This window comes from Falco punctatus (genome assembly GCF_963210335.1).
Source record: "Falco punctatus genome assembly, chromosome: 13".
Taxonomy (NCBI): Eukaryota; Metazoa; Chordata; class Aves; order Falconiformes; family Falconidae; genus Falco; species Falco punctatus.
Genome location: NC_137593.1, coordinates 29,593,864 through 29,610,993, shown reverse-complemented (window position 1 = coordinate 29,610,993; position 17,130 = coordinate 29,593,864). Strand labels below are relative to the sequence as shown.

At 59.3% G+C, this 17,130-nt stretch overlaps 1 protein-coding gene across 21 annotated transcripts in view; it reads right to left on the bottom strand.

Annotated features, from left to right (window-relative positions):
* The window catches only part of KIF1A (kinesin family member 1A), a 42,571-nt gene that overhangs the window by 24,291 nt on the left and 1,150 nt on the right, over nucleotides 1-17,130 (bottom strand). For 10 of the 21 annotated variants that reach the window (XM_080409044.1, XM_080409033.1, XM_080409047.1 and 7 more), the window contains exons 2-17: nucleotides 11,764-11,915; nucleotides 7,443-7,519; nucleotides 7,159-7,338; nucleotides 6,596-6,661; nucleotides 6,225-6,403; nucleotides 5,756-5,867; nucleotides 5,287-5,364; nucleotides 4,912-4,977; nucleotides 4,647-4,664; nucleotides 4,198-4,273; nucleotides 4,005-4,083; nucleotides 3,587-3,729; nucleotides 3,138-3,164; nucleotides 1,566-1,774; nucleotides 973-1,052; nucleotides 551-626 (exon numbers count right to left, since the gene is read on the bottom strand). In XM_080409044.1, coding sequence (XP_080265170.1) covers nucleotides 551-626; nucleotides 973-1,052; nucleotides 1,566-1,774; nucleotides 3,138-3,164; nucleotides 3,587-3,729; nucleotides 4,005-4,083; nucleotides 4,198-4,273; nucleotides 4,647-4,664; nucleotides 4,912-4,977; nucleotides 5,287-5,364; nucleotides 5,756-5,867; nucleotides 6,225-6,403; nucleotides 6,596-6,661; nucleotides 7,159-7,338; nucleotides 7,443-7,519; nucleotides 11,764-11,869 — 1,572 coding nt within the window. In that variant the 5' untranslated portion in view covers nucleotides 11,870-11,915. The remainder of the gene's footprint in view (nucleotides 1-550; nucleotides 627-972; nucleotides 1,053-1,565; nucleotides 1,775-3,137; nucleotides 3,165-3,586; nucleotides 3,730-4,004; nucleotides 4,084-4,197; nucleotides 4,274-4,646; nucleotides 4,665-4,911; nucleotides 4,978-5,286; nucleotides 5,365-5,755; nucleotides 5,868-6,224; nucleotides 6,404-6,595; nucleotides 6,662-7,158; nucleotides 7,339-7,442; nucleotides 7,520-11,763; nucleotides 11,916-17,130) is intronic. The other 11 variants (XM_080409052.1, XM_080409034.1, XM_080409053.1 and 8 more) reach the window with 2 other exon arrangements.

Genomic DNA, 17,130 nt, shown 5'->3' with positions numbered 1-17,130 from the left:
GAGCCTGTGCTGCTCTGCAGGTTTTGCAGGCTTGGGACCGTAAACTGGTATCACCACCACAACAGTTACACAGATGAGTAAGGGGGCATAACGTCCTGTAACTGGTGCTTGGCAGGGTTCACGGGTGCACAAACTCTTTGGGGCATGGCTGGTATTTGCTAAGAAAATACTTTCCAGGATACTACAAGTAATAAAGAGTATGGAATATTTCCACACCCACACTTGCCAATTTCAGTGGCAGCAATTTCATATACCCCGAAGTATGGATTTTTAAAAGCTGACACTGAAGTCCAACACAGCGATCAAAAGCGAAGCCCCACCTGAATGGGGACAGCATCCAGGCAACGAGGGCTGGATGTTTAGCCATGAGTTTCCACCAATGTTCGTACCCAGCAGGGTCAACACCTACTTCCCCTGTGGGTTTCAGAGCCAAGAAAAGGCCGGTGAAATACTGGGGGCTGGCCAGCAGTGACAGGGCGGGTTGAAAGGGAGCTGGGGGGGTATAAACCAGCCCTTGTTTGCTGGAAAGAAGAAAGTAAGATGATCCTACCTTTTTAGGAGAGAAAACACCCAAGGTGCCTCCGTCCTCTCTCATGGCCACCCCCATTTCAGCCAGCAACGCTTCCCTGAAGCAGCAAGGGAAAGAGCCTGTCAAAGCCCCATGAGCCCCTGGAGCCAGCACTAGACAAGCCCAGGACAGGACCTGAGCCCGTGGGTTTGACCCACAGATCATAGCCATAGGGCTTGCTTCAGCTCTCTCTGTGCCTCAAGAGGGTTGCTCAGAGCAGACCATGACCATGCAGGCTAACGTGGTAGGCACAAGGGTGATCGGGGGGCAGCCAGGTTACAGCTGGACAGTCGAGATTGCCTGGCTGCTCCTAGGAGCTGAATTGCTGTAGGCAAAGTGCAGAGGAGTGAAGATGCCTGGGGAACCCCAGCCCACCCCACCTCACCCCATCCCATCCCACCCACCTCTCCATCCGGATTGCTTCCGTTCTTCGCAGCTTCTCCTCCCATGTCTCATTCAGCTCTGCAATGATCTTCTCAGTTTCCTGGCAAGCACGGGGTTAGCAGGGGGTTAGGGCATCCTACAGGCAGCACACCTGCTCGCTCTGCCAAGCTCTGCCGAGCAGACCGCGGCAGGACACTGGTCCTAGTTCCAGCCTGGTTTAAACAAGCCATGACTGCATTTCACCCACAACTTTCCATCATCCCCATCTTTGAAGAGCGAGGCACGAAAACCAGCCTCTCCATCCCCTTGCTGCCAGTCCGCTCCTGCACCATGCTGAGCTGGGAGCACCCGTCTCAAGCCAGGAGCACTTGTCCCACAGGGCAAAGGCGGCAGTCACCCTGCAGGGAGGATGGCAGCACCACAGCTGTGCCAAACCCTCTGCCATCAGCAGTCCAGAACACTGGGCGCCTCTGGGTCTGTCCACTCTGCAAGAGTGCACCTGGGCATCACTTCCCATAAGCATCACCCCTAATGGGCTTCCAGAAAACACCAAGCCCCCTCCACAAGCCTCAGTGCAAGAGCGTTGAGCTCAGCCCTCCATCCTGCCTCTTACCTTGAGCCTTTCGATTGCCTCTTCACTGCCTGGAGCAAACATGATGCGCTCGTGGAGGCTGGCGACAGAGGCAGCACGGCTGGACAAGGCTGACAAGGAGGAAGAGGGGCTGATCCCGGCGATGGCATTGGTCACTGTGGAGAGATTGTCATGGCGGTGACTCAGCTCAGCCCTTCTAGCATCATTATTGTTCTCAAAGTCGGACACATCTACGGGTGGGGAAGGAGGGACGGGCCAGGGAAAGGCACATGGACAGGAAGAGAAAGAGAAAGAGAAAGATAGAGACAAGAAAAGCTGTTGGGGGGAAAAAAAAGAGTGGCTGGGTGTGTTGAGAAGAAAGCCAGGAATTACATGGAAAAGGCACAGGCAACTGCACAGCAGCACAAGCAGCAGCAGGGCAAGGGCACACACATCCCTCCCCCAGCCCAGGCAGCCCCCAGGAGCATGGGGCTGTCTTGGGAAGCAGCTGCTGGAACAGCCCTGGAGGTCTCCCGGGCTCCTGGGGCTGCTTTTTTGCAACACCACACCCTGCAGCCATCAGGTCTGGGATCAAACATTCTCCCCAAGAGCGTGCCGCTGCCCCTGTCATCCTCCCCCACTGACACAGCCCAGGTGGTTTTCCCTGCCCGGCTGCCCCAGACTGCTGGATCTGGGGGCAGGGAATGAGAAGGGAAGGGGAGGAGAAGCAGTGGCCCTCCACCCTACAAGGGGGTCAAGGGAAGGGAGCAAAAGGAGCTGTGGGATCCCCTCGCTGGCAGAGCCCAAGCCCCTGGCCCGCTGATGCAGGGCCTTGGTGGGGCAACCAGAGAGAGTGCGAAGTGAAGGCAGGGTGGCAGCATGCCTATGACAGGCAGCGGCACTTGTCCACCAGCACCCCACACATCGGCTGCCACGGGACCCCACGACAAAGGGACCCAGGTATCAGAGATGCTCCTCCAGCCCTGAGAAGTTGCAGGGGCTCAGCACGCTGAGCCGGAGGCAGGCAGGGCACAGGTTAGCAGGTGCAGCGTTAGTCACCCATCTCCACCAGCCCACATCTGGGAAAGCTGAGCCAGGAAGGGACCAGCCAGGTCCCCGTCTCCTCCATGGGCTCACCATAGCCTGGCTGCACTGCCTGGCCCAGGGCACGAGGGGCAACAGCGCTTATCCACAGGCAAAAACCTCCTAACCATCACCACAGACCCCTCCACTGGGAGAGCACCGTGCCAGTCCACCCAAGCACCGTGCCAGGCTCCAGTCCCAACGAGCCCCAGCGCCAGCAGAGGAAGCAGCAGCAGCAGCAGCAGCAACGGAAAACATCATGACAGCATGGATCCCCCGTGGGGATGAAGCCCCCTGCACAGCAGTGGGGAGGACACTGGTCCCTCCAAGCGCTATCCTGAGCCCAGGCACTAACCATGACTCCACCACCATCTCCTTTGCCAGCTCCCCAGGGACAGCCAGCCTGTGGGCAAGTGCCTCTCCATCAGCTACAGGAGCCCTTCCCCATGCTGCACAGGTGCCCCTGGGCGCAGCCTACACCTCCCAAAAGCCATGAAGCAACAGAGAGTACCAGTGATGGGGAATACACACATTTGGATCCTCCTGCAGCAGGATGGGCTAAGAGAAAGAGAGAGAGGGCAGGGAGCGGGGGTAAGACAGAGAGAACAGAACAAGAGTGGGTTCATCTCAGCAGGATATCTGACACCACACAGAGAGGCTACGGACAGGCGCAGCCCCGGGAACATCTTCCTGGCACCTCTGCCGGGCACAGGATGCTGAAAACAGGAGGTGGAGGGTGAGAAGGGGAGATCTGCTGTGTGTAAAGCAGCTCCTCCTGCTTGCAGAAGTGGGCTGGGGGTTACGAACACACATGCAGGGGCTCGCTGGAGGTGTCCCGGCCACACTTCAGCAGTGTGATGCTGCCATGGGCTGGCAGAGCAGGATGCAGGGCAGCTGTGGGGATGCAGCCCTGCAGGCAGGGGGGACTCCAGCCTGCCTCTGCCTGGAACCACTGCCAGAGCACACCGGGTGGTACCTACTGTCAATGATGTCCCCGAGGCCCTGGGCGTAGAGAAGGTCACGCAGGCGTGCCACCTCGTCTTTCAGCTCCCGGATCAGCTTGTTGTTGGGGTCCTCATTAATGACGGCGTTGCAGCGGATCTGCTTGGCACGGTCCGCGTACCTAGGGAAGGGCAAAGCCCTGAGTACTGGTGGAGGGGTCAAAGCCCCAGCTACTGGGCAAGCAGGAGTGACACTGAGCCCCTTCAGCAAGTGATGATTTGGAGGATCTCGGCACCGGGACAACCCTTCAGACTCTTGTCTGAGGTTTCAGGGTCTGCTCACAGCACCCCCCAGCCCGGGATACCACAGAGGTGAGGAGAGCATGTGGCAGTGCTTAGGTTTCAGAGACCCCCCCTGCCCTTGCCTGCTGTGGGGGACAGGTGCACTTCTTCCTACCTGAGGGTGCTGAGGGTCTCATCATAGTTGATGTCAGCAGGACTCAGAGCAGCGACCATGGCTGTCCTGGAGTTTCCCCCTGTACCGAGAGATACACCTGCATCAGGGAGATGCTGGTCCCCATGCCAGCCATCACCCTCCGCTCGGCAGCCATGCCCGCCACCAAACCCGTACCTCCCACCCACATCCTCACCCAGGTTCTCCCGCAGCAGCCAGGTCAGCACTGAGTCCCGGTAGGGGATGAAATCTGTCTTCTTCTTCTTTTTGTTCTGGGGGACGGAGAGTGGAGGGAAGAGCTGTCAGGCTCCCTGTTCTTTCCAAAGGGAAGGTGACAGCTGGTCCCCAGTCACGGGGACTCAGAGGATGGCTCTGCCCAGCAACTGCAACCTTGGGCAGCTCTGCTTAGCTCCACAAGTCCTGCCTGTGAAATGTCCTGCCTGGACCAAGGATGGTGTTTAACGCTAGGTACTGAAAGCCACCAGGTGAGGAGGGTGAGAAGGATGCTGAGGGCTCTGCCAGCCCCCAGGAGAAGCATGGCTTGGGTCTGGGCAGAGCCTCAACCCCAAACCACTCCGGAACCCACTCCCACCCAACTCTGCTAAAAAACAACCCCCACTTCTGCGGCCTGACCAGGGCACCTACCTTGTTCGGCCCCGAATCCTGCAAAGAAAGCAGAAAGGTTGTTTAAGTGAGCTGCTCCCCTCCTCAGCACGCACCACAGCTGCCCATCCACAGAGAGCAGCAGGCACACCCCATGGAGATGGCAGCCTCACCAGGCCAGCTCATCCCAGCCCCAGAGACTGCTTGGGATGGGTCTGCCCATCCCTCAGAGCCAGGATGCTCCATCCCTCAGAGTTGAGCCCATTCCCCTGTGGTGCCACTGCTTGTCTGCACTCTAGCTACCTACCATTTCAGCCAGGGCAGAGATGACTTTCCCCAATGTGGTCAAGGACTTGTTGATGTTTGCTCCTTCCTGGTGGAAAGAGGAAAAACCCGGATGCTCAGGCCCCATTTCATAGCAGCACTGAAGCCCAGTACACCAGGAGGATGAGGAATTCCCAGTATGGGGCGAGCACAGAGCAGCTGGTCTTACTGGGTAACCAGCATCTTCCAGCCGGGACTCATGGACCCCAGTGGAACTGGCACTGGGCGGCTTTCAAACAAAACCCAGTCAAGGATTTTGGCAGCGTATTGGGCAAGGAACCAGGCAAGGAAAGATGGGGACAAGGGGGCAGGACGTGGTGTCCCCACTGGCAGAAGGGGACCTGACGCCAGCTCTCACCTTTAGTCTTGTGCCCTTCGCACCAGTGGAGTCGGCTCGCTCACTCCCTGCCAGGTCCACCAAGCTAATCTTGCTGACCTGCAGGCAGAGACGAGGCTGTCAGCCCTGGCAGGCACAGCAAACCAGGCCCCAGCGCGCAGCCAAGGATGGATGGAGCAAAGACTTGTTGCAAGGTGACACCGCTCTGAGGGCAGAGGTGGGCTCTGCGGGGTCACCCCAGCCAGGATTTGGCCAGCAGCAGAGCTAACAACCTTGCAGGCAGGGCTGGAGGGCACCAGCTGCCAAATACCCCATTCAGGGGCCGGTACTTCAAGGGGACCGTGAGCTTAGTGTGTGCCTGGGACTCATCTCCATCCCGTTTCCACCCTCCATCAGGCCACACCATCTCATCCCAAGTGCTGTTGATAGCACACCAAGCCCTTGATGAGTCCGTGTGGGTTCCTCTGAGTCCGCCAGGCTCTGCTCTCACCTTCTCAGTGGTGATGTCCGTCTCAGCGTCATGCCGCTTCTGTGTGAAGATAATGTTGAACACAGCATGGGAGCGGCTGCTGGTCTCATTCATGTTGGTGGCAGCCACCGTGCTGTGGGAAAAGGACAGAGAGATATGACACTCTGCAGGGGACACTGGAGTGGCTGGTGATGGGGCCAGGGCTCATTTCAGGACAGGGTACATGATAGGAAGGCGATTCTGGAGGACAGAAGAGGACTCTGGAAGAAGATGTGCAGAAGTCCAGTCTTTTCCTGCTGGCTCCAGGGCATTTTGAGAAAAGAAAGGAAGTAACATGAAAATAAGTGGTGGGTACTCAACGCTCGGATAGGAGGGGACTTCCACCTCCACACCAGCCAGACTGCCAAAGCAAGGAAGTTAATAAGCAGGACCTTCTGGACACATCTGCAAACTCTACGAATCCTGGCCATGTCCTGCTTCCCCAACTCACCGGGCCTTGTTCCCAGAGTCCATGAGGTCCTGGATGTCATTGTAAGAGGTCACAGCCAGCTTGGAAAGGTCCTCAACATACGGGCCCATAAGGGGATGCTCCCTCACCCGCAGGTTCCCCTTGTTCTTGGGGTTCAGGAGGTCCCTCACGCGCTCACAGTATATCTCCATGTAGCTCACCTACAGCAGAGGGCACAGGCAGGGCTAGTGGCCAGCAGGACACGGATGCTCAGCACACAGACAGAATCAGGCCACACCCACCCACATCACACCCAGGAATGGGACCCCCCAAAGAGGGGTCTGCACACCAGCATGGCTTGCAGAGGTGGGTGGGAGGCTGGAACCGGGCTAGGCAAGCAATAGGGTGCCTACCTCCACAGAGTAGGACATGTTGTCGTTTGTCGTGTCATTGATGCGGGAGAAGAGGTCTTCGCACAGCTGCGGAGAGAAGAGCCAGGCTGCTCAGCCCTCCATCAGAAGAATACTTCTGCCTGGGGTGCCCAAGCCACAGGGATTTCTACCTTCTCACCCCAAAAAACAGAGCTTCTGTGTGCTGGGACAGTTCCTGGGGAGCTGGCAGAACCATCCCTACTGATACGGTGGGCTCAGCATCCCCAGAACCCCCATGGCACTCTGCTGGAACATCTTGCGGCAGCTCAGCAAGCACAGCCGCCAGCAGCTCAGCACTCGGACTGCTGCTGCTCACAAACACCAGCCTCATGTGGCCAAACCGTAATTCATACGGCCTCAGAGGAGTCTGGTGTGACACTCACTGTCCCCCAACCCTCTGGCAGAGCCACCCTGGCTCACTGCCACGGCAGGACTGCAGTAGACCTTGCCAAAGCCTGGCCCAACTCCTGCCCTGCTCCCCTCTTCACTTCCTTTGGGCACCCCGCTGGGACCAGGGTAACAGGCAGCTTTTCACCAAGCAGTACCTGTGGGATGATTCCTTGCTGGTCTTTCTCCTGCTTCCCCATCATGGTGTAGGACTTTCCAGCACCTGTCTGCCCGTAGGCGAAGATGCAGACGTTATAGCCTTCAAAGGCGTGCTGCAACATCTCCTCACCAATGTCACGGTACACTTGCTTCTGAGATGCATAGTTGATGTCTGCGGGCTGCAGAGAGGAGGGGGGCAAGAAGAAATTTGGCAAGGGGCTCCTCCTGCCTCTCCCCAACCTAGCCCAGTGCTTCAGGCAGTCTCAGGCCTCCCACTGCTTACCGTGGTGTGGGACCAGTAGGAATAGTCAAAGCTGAAGCTTTTTGGTGTCTCTTTGGGCTGCTTCGGGTTCAGGATAGCTAGGGGCAAACAGAGGGGAACATGAAGCCACCCAGCCACCCATGGTACCCCTGCCACCCGGATCCTGCTCACAAGGGAAGGGTGATGGGGTTCAGTCTGAAATGGTCCTGGAAAGTGGGACTGGGACCCTCCAGCTGTGCAGGCGGGACCAGAGCCCCCAGACCCCAACAGTCCCGGCAGAAGATGTGGGTGCCGTGGTTGGCAGAGCCTGCAGCAGCCCGGCGAGCAGGGCAGAGCCCTGCCCAAACACCCTGCTGGGCACAGTGTAGGGGAGACGGCTCCTTCCCTCGGGCTCCTTCCTGCTTCAGCATCTGCCCACAGCGCGTGGCACTAGGACCAGCACAGGAGGATCAAACTCTTCCTTCATCCCACAGCTGGAGGGGCCGTGCGCAAAGCCACACACATTGGTGCTGTGGGGCAGGAGCAGCCACAGCCCCATCGAGGCTCCCCCCGGCCCCTCTGGCTCCTGCCACCCCTCCCCTGTGCTTTCTTTTAGGTACCCAGCCCCAACAGGCTGGTTAATGCCAGCGGAAACAAGAGCCTGCTTTTTCCCATCCCCTGATGAAAAGGACGTTGCCATGGAAACTGGAGACTGCATCACTTCTCTTCCTCACTCACTGCTTTCCCACCCCACCCCCTGCAAAGCGTTTATGATGGGTTTTTTTCTGAAACAACAGATGTGTCAGAGGAAACCCAAACCAGCAGGGTAGTCATGAGATCCAGCCATCAGTCACATTAGGCGACATTGAAATGACCTTGCAGGCCAGCACAGCACAGCTCCTGTGCCCACAGCCCACAGCCCACAGCCGCTCCCTGCCACTGCCAGGGACAAGGAGGCCACACGCCGCTGAGGCTGATGGAGCTCGCTCCACCACAGCCCCAACCTGCCCTGCCCCAGGGCTGCTGCTTGGCCAGCGCTCATGCCCGTTTGGGATTCAAGCTGGGACCTTCCCCAGCACCTCAGGCACGGCACAGCCCGCTCCCCGCAGGCTCAGATGCCCTGGTGAATGGTGTTACGGATACGGATGCTTTCTGCTCCAAATTCCTCCCCCGTTGCCGCAACGGATTCTCCCCCAGGAGAGATCCACCACTTCTGGCCTGAGACCGGTTCATTGCTGCCAGCAAAGGCAGCAAGGTGGGCAGGTGGAAGGTGGGAAGCTGGGTCAGGACCCAGTCTTGACCATGAAACCACAGTACAGTGCTGCTCGGATGCCCCTCACTGTGGGCAGGAGCCAAGCTCCAGCACCAAAGAGGGGCTGGGTGCTGGCTCCTTGCCTGCCTGCCCACTGTAGGCAGCGTGACTCAGATGCTCTGGATGCCTCCTGAATCCCAGGCAGACTAATTACCGGGAGAAAGGGCTGGGAAGTGACATCTCCATAGCAACTGCAAAAAGGGACTTGGAGGTCCCCACTGAGATCCAGACCAAAATGGCACCGAGCCTTCTCGTCAGTGTGGGCAGCCACAGGGGCCGGTGCCTGGCCGGTGTGTTGAGGGCATGTGAGTGGCTGTCGTAAAGCAAAGCAGGTGTGGAGGCCATGCAAGAAGCTAGGTGGAACACATCCAATGGCTTCTGGGGTTCATCTGGCAGCTCTGCCATGCCACCTGGCTCCCCAAAGCTTGTGTCCAGTCCGTCTCCGCCCTGCAGAGGTGATCCTTGCTAGAGTGAACAGGAGCGTTACCCCCCAAAAAATGAGTCCAACACAGGCAAAAGCAGGAGTGGGCAGGATGGTGCTGCACAAGGCGGCTGTTCTGCATCCCAGTGCCAGCCCATGCTGGGCACGGGGCGGAGAAGCAGCCAGGGATGGCACCAAGCAGCTCTGGGCATCCCAGCTGCAGCTGCCCAGCTGCTGAGCTGCCCAGCAGGCCAGAGACTGGGACATGGGGGAGAAGGGAGCAAACTAAGAGCAGCAGGTCTCTCATCCTGAGCTGAAACACACTCCCCAAGCCCCTTTTATTCCCATTTATTTACCCCCATGTGGCTGGATGCTCCTGACTTTTTTTTTTCCTCTCCTGTGATCAGGCACCCCAGGGCTTTTGCAAAGCTGCTGCAAAAGATTCAAAAGATTCATGCTCTGCCAAAGGGGATTAAAAAAGGTGGGGTGGGGGGGGAAGGCAGAAATACAGACAAGAGGGGGAGGAGGAAAACGTCTGGAGATGACTCCTGTCTTCACCCTGAAGAGCCAGCAGCCTGGCAGAGTGCAGCAAGCAGGCAACCAAGCACTGAGCAGGATAAAACCCAGGACCCACAGGAGAGAATCGCTGTATTTTGAAGCTCAGGGAAGCATGGCTCTGGAAAGAGAATATTAATGGCCTTGCGGGATGAAATCTGGGGTCCCTTCCTCTCCATCTTGGTGGGAGCTGCCAGGAGAGGGACCAGGGCTGTTGGTGCCCAGATCAGTCCCCACAGCCGCACAGAGCAGGGGACACTACGGGAACAAAGCAGCAGTGTCGGCAGGCAGGTGAGCAGCCACGGCTGCAGCAAGCCAAGGGGACGGCATTTGTAAGTTCAGGGGGAAAAGGATGGCAGAGGAGGGCTGACCCCTTCCTGCCCTGGTCCCCGGCCCCTGCTGCTCCCCACGGGGCTTAATGCATTAGCCAGAAGAACAACCTGCCCCACCTCAGTACGCGCAGGGGTCTCCGTAAATAATCCTGGGAAGGGTGAAACTTGTTCCCACCCCTCCAAACACATTTATTTTTGGCTTCTCTGCAAGGAGCTGGGGGGCTGAGACAGTCCCGCTCTGGGGGCCAGGGGGAGCAGCCTGTACTACAAGCATCCTTCTGCCTCCCCCAGCCAGCAGCACAAGCAGGCACCAGAGTCCGTGTTGTCGTCCCCCCACCATCACCTCCCCCCAGCCAAGGGGATTAGCTGATGGTTTGTCTACTCATGGAGAAAAACCTCACTGTCAGCAAAGGGCTGGCTGGGACACTGCCCCTGCCTGCAGCCTGGCCAGCCCTCCCCAGCAAGGGCAGGGGGACGAGGGGCCTGGGGCAGCCCTGGGGTGGGGCTGCAGACAGCGGGGCTGGGGGTGGCAGGATGGGCACAGCCAGATCACCCTGAGCAAACATGGCCACGGCAGAGGTGGGGGACGCCTGACGCTCTTGACCGGGCCTGGGGTGTGCCAGGTCCCCAGCACCCATCAGGGCCAGAAAGGACATCTCCCCTGCTGGCAGCCTGGCCCTGGGCACGCGTGCAGCTCCTGCTGGGCTAGAAAGGCTGCCCTGGCACAAGGGGACCAGCTCCGCACTGCAGGCAGGCAGGACATCCCTGCAGCAACCGGGCAGGAAGAGCCCCCCTCAGGACGCCAGAGACCAGCAGATGCTGCCGCACTGACCCCCACATTCCTGCTCCCCGTCCCATGGTGCGTGGGAGACCTGGCAGGGTCACAAAGCTGCCCTGCACCCCCGGGGTGCCCTCCTCCCCCTCCCGCTGGGGTTGTCATAGCAGCCCATCAGCGCACCCGCCACGGGGGTGGCTGGTGCTGGTGTTTCACCCACGGATGACAGTGACGCAGGAAGTCCCGGGCAGGCAGGGAGGGAGTTATTTTAGATGCTGTCCCATCTGGAGGTTTCCAGAGCCAAAGAGAAGGGATTCAGCCACCCTTCCCACCCCATACTTTCATCAGCCATTATTTAAAGAGGGACAAATTCCAGATGGGCTTCTGATGGGACAGGCAACCCCCAAGCCCCCCGGGCCACATCCCCCCTCCTCAAGCACACCATTCCTTCAGCAAACCCTGCTCCCACCCCTCCATGCTGCTGGTGCTGTGGCTCAAAGCCCCGCGGAAGCAGGGATGGGTCCCAGCGCACCGTGGTGTGCAGGAGCCAACCAGGCAGTGCCGTCAGGAGCCGCTCACTGCCTGGTGCACAGCTGCCACACCTGGGCAGGCGACCACAGGCTGGGCACCCTCAGCTCCACATCAATGCACCAGTGTTTTCAGGCTTTTCTGATTCCTCCCCATCACCTGCCAAGGGATGCTGCCCCACTCAGCACCACCGACACCCGAGGGCTCAGTGCCATGTAGATCTCACTGCTGCCATTTTAACAGCAGGACTGTATTTCGCTGTGGGAAAGGTGACGTCCCACCCCAGATTCCCTCCTCCAAACAACACCAAGTGCTGTCGGCAACCACACCAAAGGTCCTGGCAGCTCAGCACTTGCTGCTGTGGCCAGATCATGCGCGCTCCTCCCCAGGCAGCACCCAAAGCCCTCCCGAGCCCCTCTTCCCCTGACGCCAGCACTTACTGGTGGTGCTTCCCGACATCTGGATAATGCATTTAGATTCCCGGCTCATCTCCCGGGAGTTGAAGGGCCGGACGCGCACCGCCACCTTCACAGATGCTCCCGCCATTGCACCAGCTGGAGGTGGGTCCTGCTAGCAGGGAGCAGCAGCTGTCCTGCAGGGAGGGAAGAAAAGAGGGGGTTAGGAAAGCTTGCATCCCAATCCCCATCTCACAGATGTGCCAGCAAAATGAACAGAAATCGTGTGCAATGAAACCTCCCGGGAACGCTAGTTTGTCTCTGTGTGGAAGATGACATTTTGCTTCATCCCTTGATCTGCCCACATTTTGCCTCTTCCCCCTTCCCCTTGTATCTCAGGTCAGGAATCCCTGCTCAGTCCCAGGGACATCCCTGCCCTTACCCCAGGGCAGCATCCATCACCCTCCATCACCCTGTGGCATTATTCAGTGGGCGCCCACAGCAGAGGACAGGGCACATAGGGACTGTCAGCATCAGTGTGACCCCCAGGGAGTGTTTTTTCCATCCCAGGGTGCCAACGGTGCTGAGCAGGTGGCCCCTCGCCTGCAAGCAAGTCCACAACCCCCTGCCCATCACCCAAGCCTCCTGCCTCTGCCCTGGCCCCCGAAGAGCAGGGACTGGCTGGTCAGCAGGACTGGGTGGAGGCAGGGGAGGAAAATGATGGCATTACATTCATGTCGAGAAAGGAGGCGGCTGTTGAACACAACCACTGGTATTTGCCTCTCATTCAGCTCCCAGCACAAGCAGATGTGCGGCGTCAGCAGGAGCAGCACCAGCCAGCAAGCCAGTGGCAATCGCACTCAGCTGAAGCTTCCAATTCACGATCATTTTTCCACTCCTTTTGCTAATAAATCACAAACCTCACAAGACGAAACAAACTGCTTTCTAACGTCTCCCACAGCAGCCTCTCATCCCAGCACTGGCGCGCAGGCTCTCTACAGCTTGTCCCACCCTCCCCAAGTCCCAGTTAAGCCTACCTGGCATTGGCCAGAAAATGATGCTGGGGTCCCTCCCTTGACCGCTGGGTCGTTCAGGATCAGCCCTGACAAAAACCATTCCTGCCTTCTAACATCCATCCCCGCTTCCGCGCATCCCCTGCTCCCTGGCTCCTCATGCTGAGCTGACCAGTGGAAGAGGAGCTCAGCACCCCACAGCACAGGCAGGCACTGGCTCCTCTGGCATCCGTGCCTACAGGACTCCTGCAAGGGTGTCTGCAAACGCCCTAGGGCTTTCTGAGCCTGGTCTTTGCCAGTGGGATGCTCACTCTAGGAAGCAGATCAATGGCACAGCTCTGGTTATGTGGACCACGACCCAAAGGAAGTGGAGCTGAATTTGTGGAAAAGGAGGCAGAGGGGAGGGGGTATAGAAGAGAAAAAGAAATCCACAGAAAGTGTCCCAAAAGAAGGAGATGGCTTTAAAACTAACTGAGGTTTGACAGTTCCAGTTTTCATTTCCAAAGGGGGTGGGAGGAAAACCAATGTACGCTCTGCCCAAAGCCAGGTATATTCATGGTGCAATGGAAACATTTGCAGCCAGAAAGCATTACAAGCTCAGCTCTGTCTTTTAAAAATGCTTTGCCTGTTTTAAAATTGAGTCTGCATCCCTGACAGCAGGAGGAGGACAAATCTTCTCCTCTTAAGTGTTCCCAAATCCTCCCTCCCTCTCACTGCCCTGCTGGGGTGGCTCCAGAGCTCCCACTGTCCTCAGCCAGCAATTGCACCCTTAAATCCCAACAGCTCCAGAGTTCAAGCATTTTAGACTCAGGCTTTCTTGAGCGTGGATTATTTTAAGCGGGTTCAAGCATTTTAGACTCAGGCTTTCTTGAGCGTGGATTATTTTAAGCGGGCTTTTAACACCACCGTTGGGTCCCTCAGCCAGAGAGCAGGCTGCCATGTACCAACGGCCCTCTGCGTTCCCCACTCATCTGCTTTCTCATATGGAAGAGAAAGGAAAAATCAAACATGACTCCACGCCAAAGGGGAATGAAAAAGTTGGGTTTTCTCAACCAACATACCCAACGGGATACATTCCTGGGTGGAAGGGCTGCATTCACATGAGGCCATCGGCTCAAGCTGCTGCACCCTGTGGCACTACTGGTGCTTAGGGACGATGGATCTGTTGCTGGGCTAAACCCCACACAGCACCCAACACCTGCCCGTGTCAAACATTTCCCTCTCCTCCTGCACAGCCAGGACCAGCTTTCTTCCCCCCACTGAGCAGTCTCTCCAGCTCCCAGGCGGGTCAGGTCCCGAGGCTCCTGCCTTGTGGCATAGCCCTCAGCAAGAGCCACTGGTGCTGGAACGGCCACCCCACCAGCACTGGGACTGACAGCTGCCTTGCCATGGGCAGCTTCAGACCCTGCCCCTCATTCCCTCCCACCCTCATGCCGTTCCCATCACAGCCCCCTCTAGCCCTGTCACTTCACCTCCCACGTAGAATCTCCAGTTTCTCTTTTGTCCCACTTTTCTGAGTGCCTCACCTTACTGCATGCCCCCCGTTGGGGGCTGCTTGCCTTCTTCCCTCTGCCAGGAAGGCCCACTCAGCCCCACGCCAGTACCCCTGCCAGCTCACCCTCGCTGGCCATGAGAAGCCCCCTCCTTGCCAGCAGGACCCTTCCTCTCTCCCTGCCACCCCAGTGCACTCCCAGCAAGCCACCTGGCTCGCCTCGCCCCGCGGCACGGGCCCCGCTCCCTGCCCGTATGCCATGCCGCAGAGCCGCAAGCTCGGCTCCATTTTCTGTCTCCATCCATTTCCCTCAGCTTCCTCAGCCAGCGACACGCCGCTTCCCCCCCCCCCCCCCCTCCTCTGCAGCTCCCTTAGCCCCATCTCTGCCACCGCAGCACCAGGACCCCTCAGGGAGCACTGGCAGACCCCCACCCAGCTTCTTCCCGAGTCTCCTCTCCTTCTCCCAACTCTTATTTCCCCCGGCTCAGCCAGAGTGAGGAATTCAGCCTGCAGCGCGCCTAACACGGCAGCACCACCGGGCAGCACCGGCACCGCCAGGCACAGGTGCCCAGCACCCTGCAGAGGGAGGGGACACCCTGCAGCGGGCAGGCTGTGGGCAGGCAGGGCAGGGGTCGGCAGCCTCCCCCAGGGCAAGCAGCTCGAGCCCAGCCAGCTCGCCCTGCCCGGGGACGGCCAGCTGCGGCCCGCTTAATCCGCCATCGCGAGAAATTCAATAAGCTGCTATCAGCCTTTCGCTGGGAGCGGGCCAGCCCAGCGCCCTGCTCCCTCCCCACCTCCTCCCAGGGCCACCCCACGCACACAGGAGACAGCAGAGGAGGACAGCACAGTCCCCAGGGCCATGGCGCTGGGGGGCATGTACGGATCTGCCCCCGACCCCGCAGGGCATCACTTCCCCCTCTCCTGCGCAGCCTGCTGCACTCTGCCCATCCCTACTGACACACCCGCCAGCCCTCGGTGACGAGCGAAAAGCCTAGAGAGCCACGATTAACTGGATCAGCTAAGATTAATTGGGCAGAGATGAGCTAACAAGAGCTCTCTTAAGTCCAAAGGCTACCAACAGGGAGCCCTTCTGCCACCACTAAGAGGTGACCAGTGGGATGGGAGCATTGTCCCCGAGTGCCACCCGCAGCAAACACTTCCCCTAAGGATGCTGCGGGGCACGCAGCAGCTGGTCCCCTGGGTGCTGCCCGACACTGGGGCCTGAGTGATGCGAACACGGGTCAGCACGGCCAGGATGGCCCATCCCCTGCGACCAGCACAGGGCAGGGGCTGCCTCGCCAGGGCTGCAGGCAGCACTGGCAGACGAAGAGCTGCCTGTGTCCGGGGAAATCCAAGGTGAAATTCTCTTTTTGTCTGCATGCGTGCCCACGTCACCTTGGCGGCGAGGGTGGACGCCCCATCTGGCTGTGCCTCCTAAGCCACGGTGTTCTCAGCCACCGACAGGCTTTGTTTTAACGAGCCCTTCCTCTGCGCCCCTCGCTGGGGCCCACCAGGTCCACCTGGAACCGCAGGACCCTGCCCCTCGCTCTGGGGACAATGAGGACAGTGGGAGACTGTGGGGGCAGCCGGCCCAGATGACAGTGCATCATCGGCACCTGTCCGCTGAGCCCAGCGGCTGCTCCCCACTCACCTCCCGCCCCACACGGGACAAGGGGCCATGACGGTGCATTTTTCCCTGGAGCAGCACCCGTGGGCGGGGAAGCAGCCCAGGGGACAGCCCAGGGCAGCAGCAGGTGCCCTGCAATGCCCAGCTGAAATCCAGGCCCCCGCTTCCCCGGTACCATCATGACCACCTTGCCCTGTGCCTCCTTGCCTTCCACCCACCCCAACAGGGGACACGGCTTCAGGGCTGCGTTTGCAGCTCCCTGAGAATTTCAACGCAGATTAAATTTGCAGGTGGCAAATTTAAGGCCGTAGATGAAGGGTTTTGCTTACCACCAGCCAGCTCCCTATCCCTGCTGCAAAGGCAAGTCACCTCACACGCCGTCACCTGCTCTCTACATCCTCCCTCTCTTCCACACGCTAAAGCCTGCAGCAGGGAAAAGCTGCACGGAAAAGGCAGCGACTTTCTGTGGATCACCAGCATGACTGGGCACGGAGACGGGTGGACAGCCAGGGGGGCAGGAAACACCAGGTTCTGACATCCCCAAGGGTTTGGGAGCTCTGGCCACACACAGGGAGGCAGCAGGGTGGTGGCAGCATCTGTGCCAGCGCCAGCTGTCACCTCCCAGACAAAATGGAGGTCAACAACAGCCTGCGGGGATGGCAGAGCCCACCACACCCCTAGCCATACCCCAGCGGAGGGTGTGGGGGGGTGTCTGCTACACCCCCACTCATCCCCATGCCACTGAGGCCACCTGCCAAGGGGATGCTCTGGGCACTGGGGCATGGAAGGACGGCCACGGCGTGGCAGGGGAGATGCTCGGCTGGTTCCTTGTCCACACGGAACCCTGCAGCCAAGGCATGGGACCTGAGCAGGCAGGAGACCCCGGCGCACAGGGGGTCTGCCGGGTCTGGGGGAAGGGATGCTGCCCCAAGGGGGAGGAGGAGGAGGAGGAGGAGGAGGCAGGCAGCGGCAGCAGAGGAAGACAATGTGGCAGGTGCAGGGCTGCTCGCTGGGAGCCAGGGCGGCCAAGCACAGGGCTCTGCACCAACCCCTCCTCCAGCCAGCAGCCAGCAGCGCTGGCCTGCAGTGACATGGCGGCCCTCGCCCAGCTGCCCCAAGCGCAACGGCAGCGGCAGCCACTCGTCCTTGTGAAGCAAGCGAGAGCCTCGGCGTCGCAGCACTTGCCAGCCCCCACCCTGCAGCCAGAGACCCCCCCCGGGGCACCCACTGCTCCTTGCTGCGCTGCCGTTGACTCGGAGGCGTAATACCGATGCCACGAG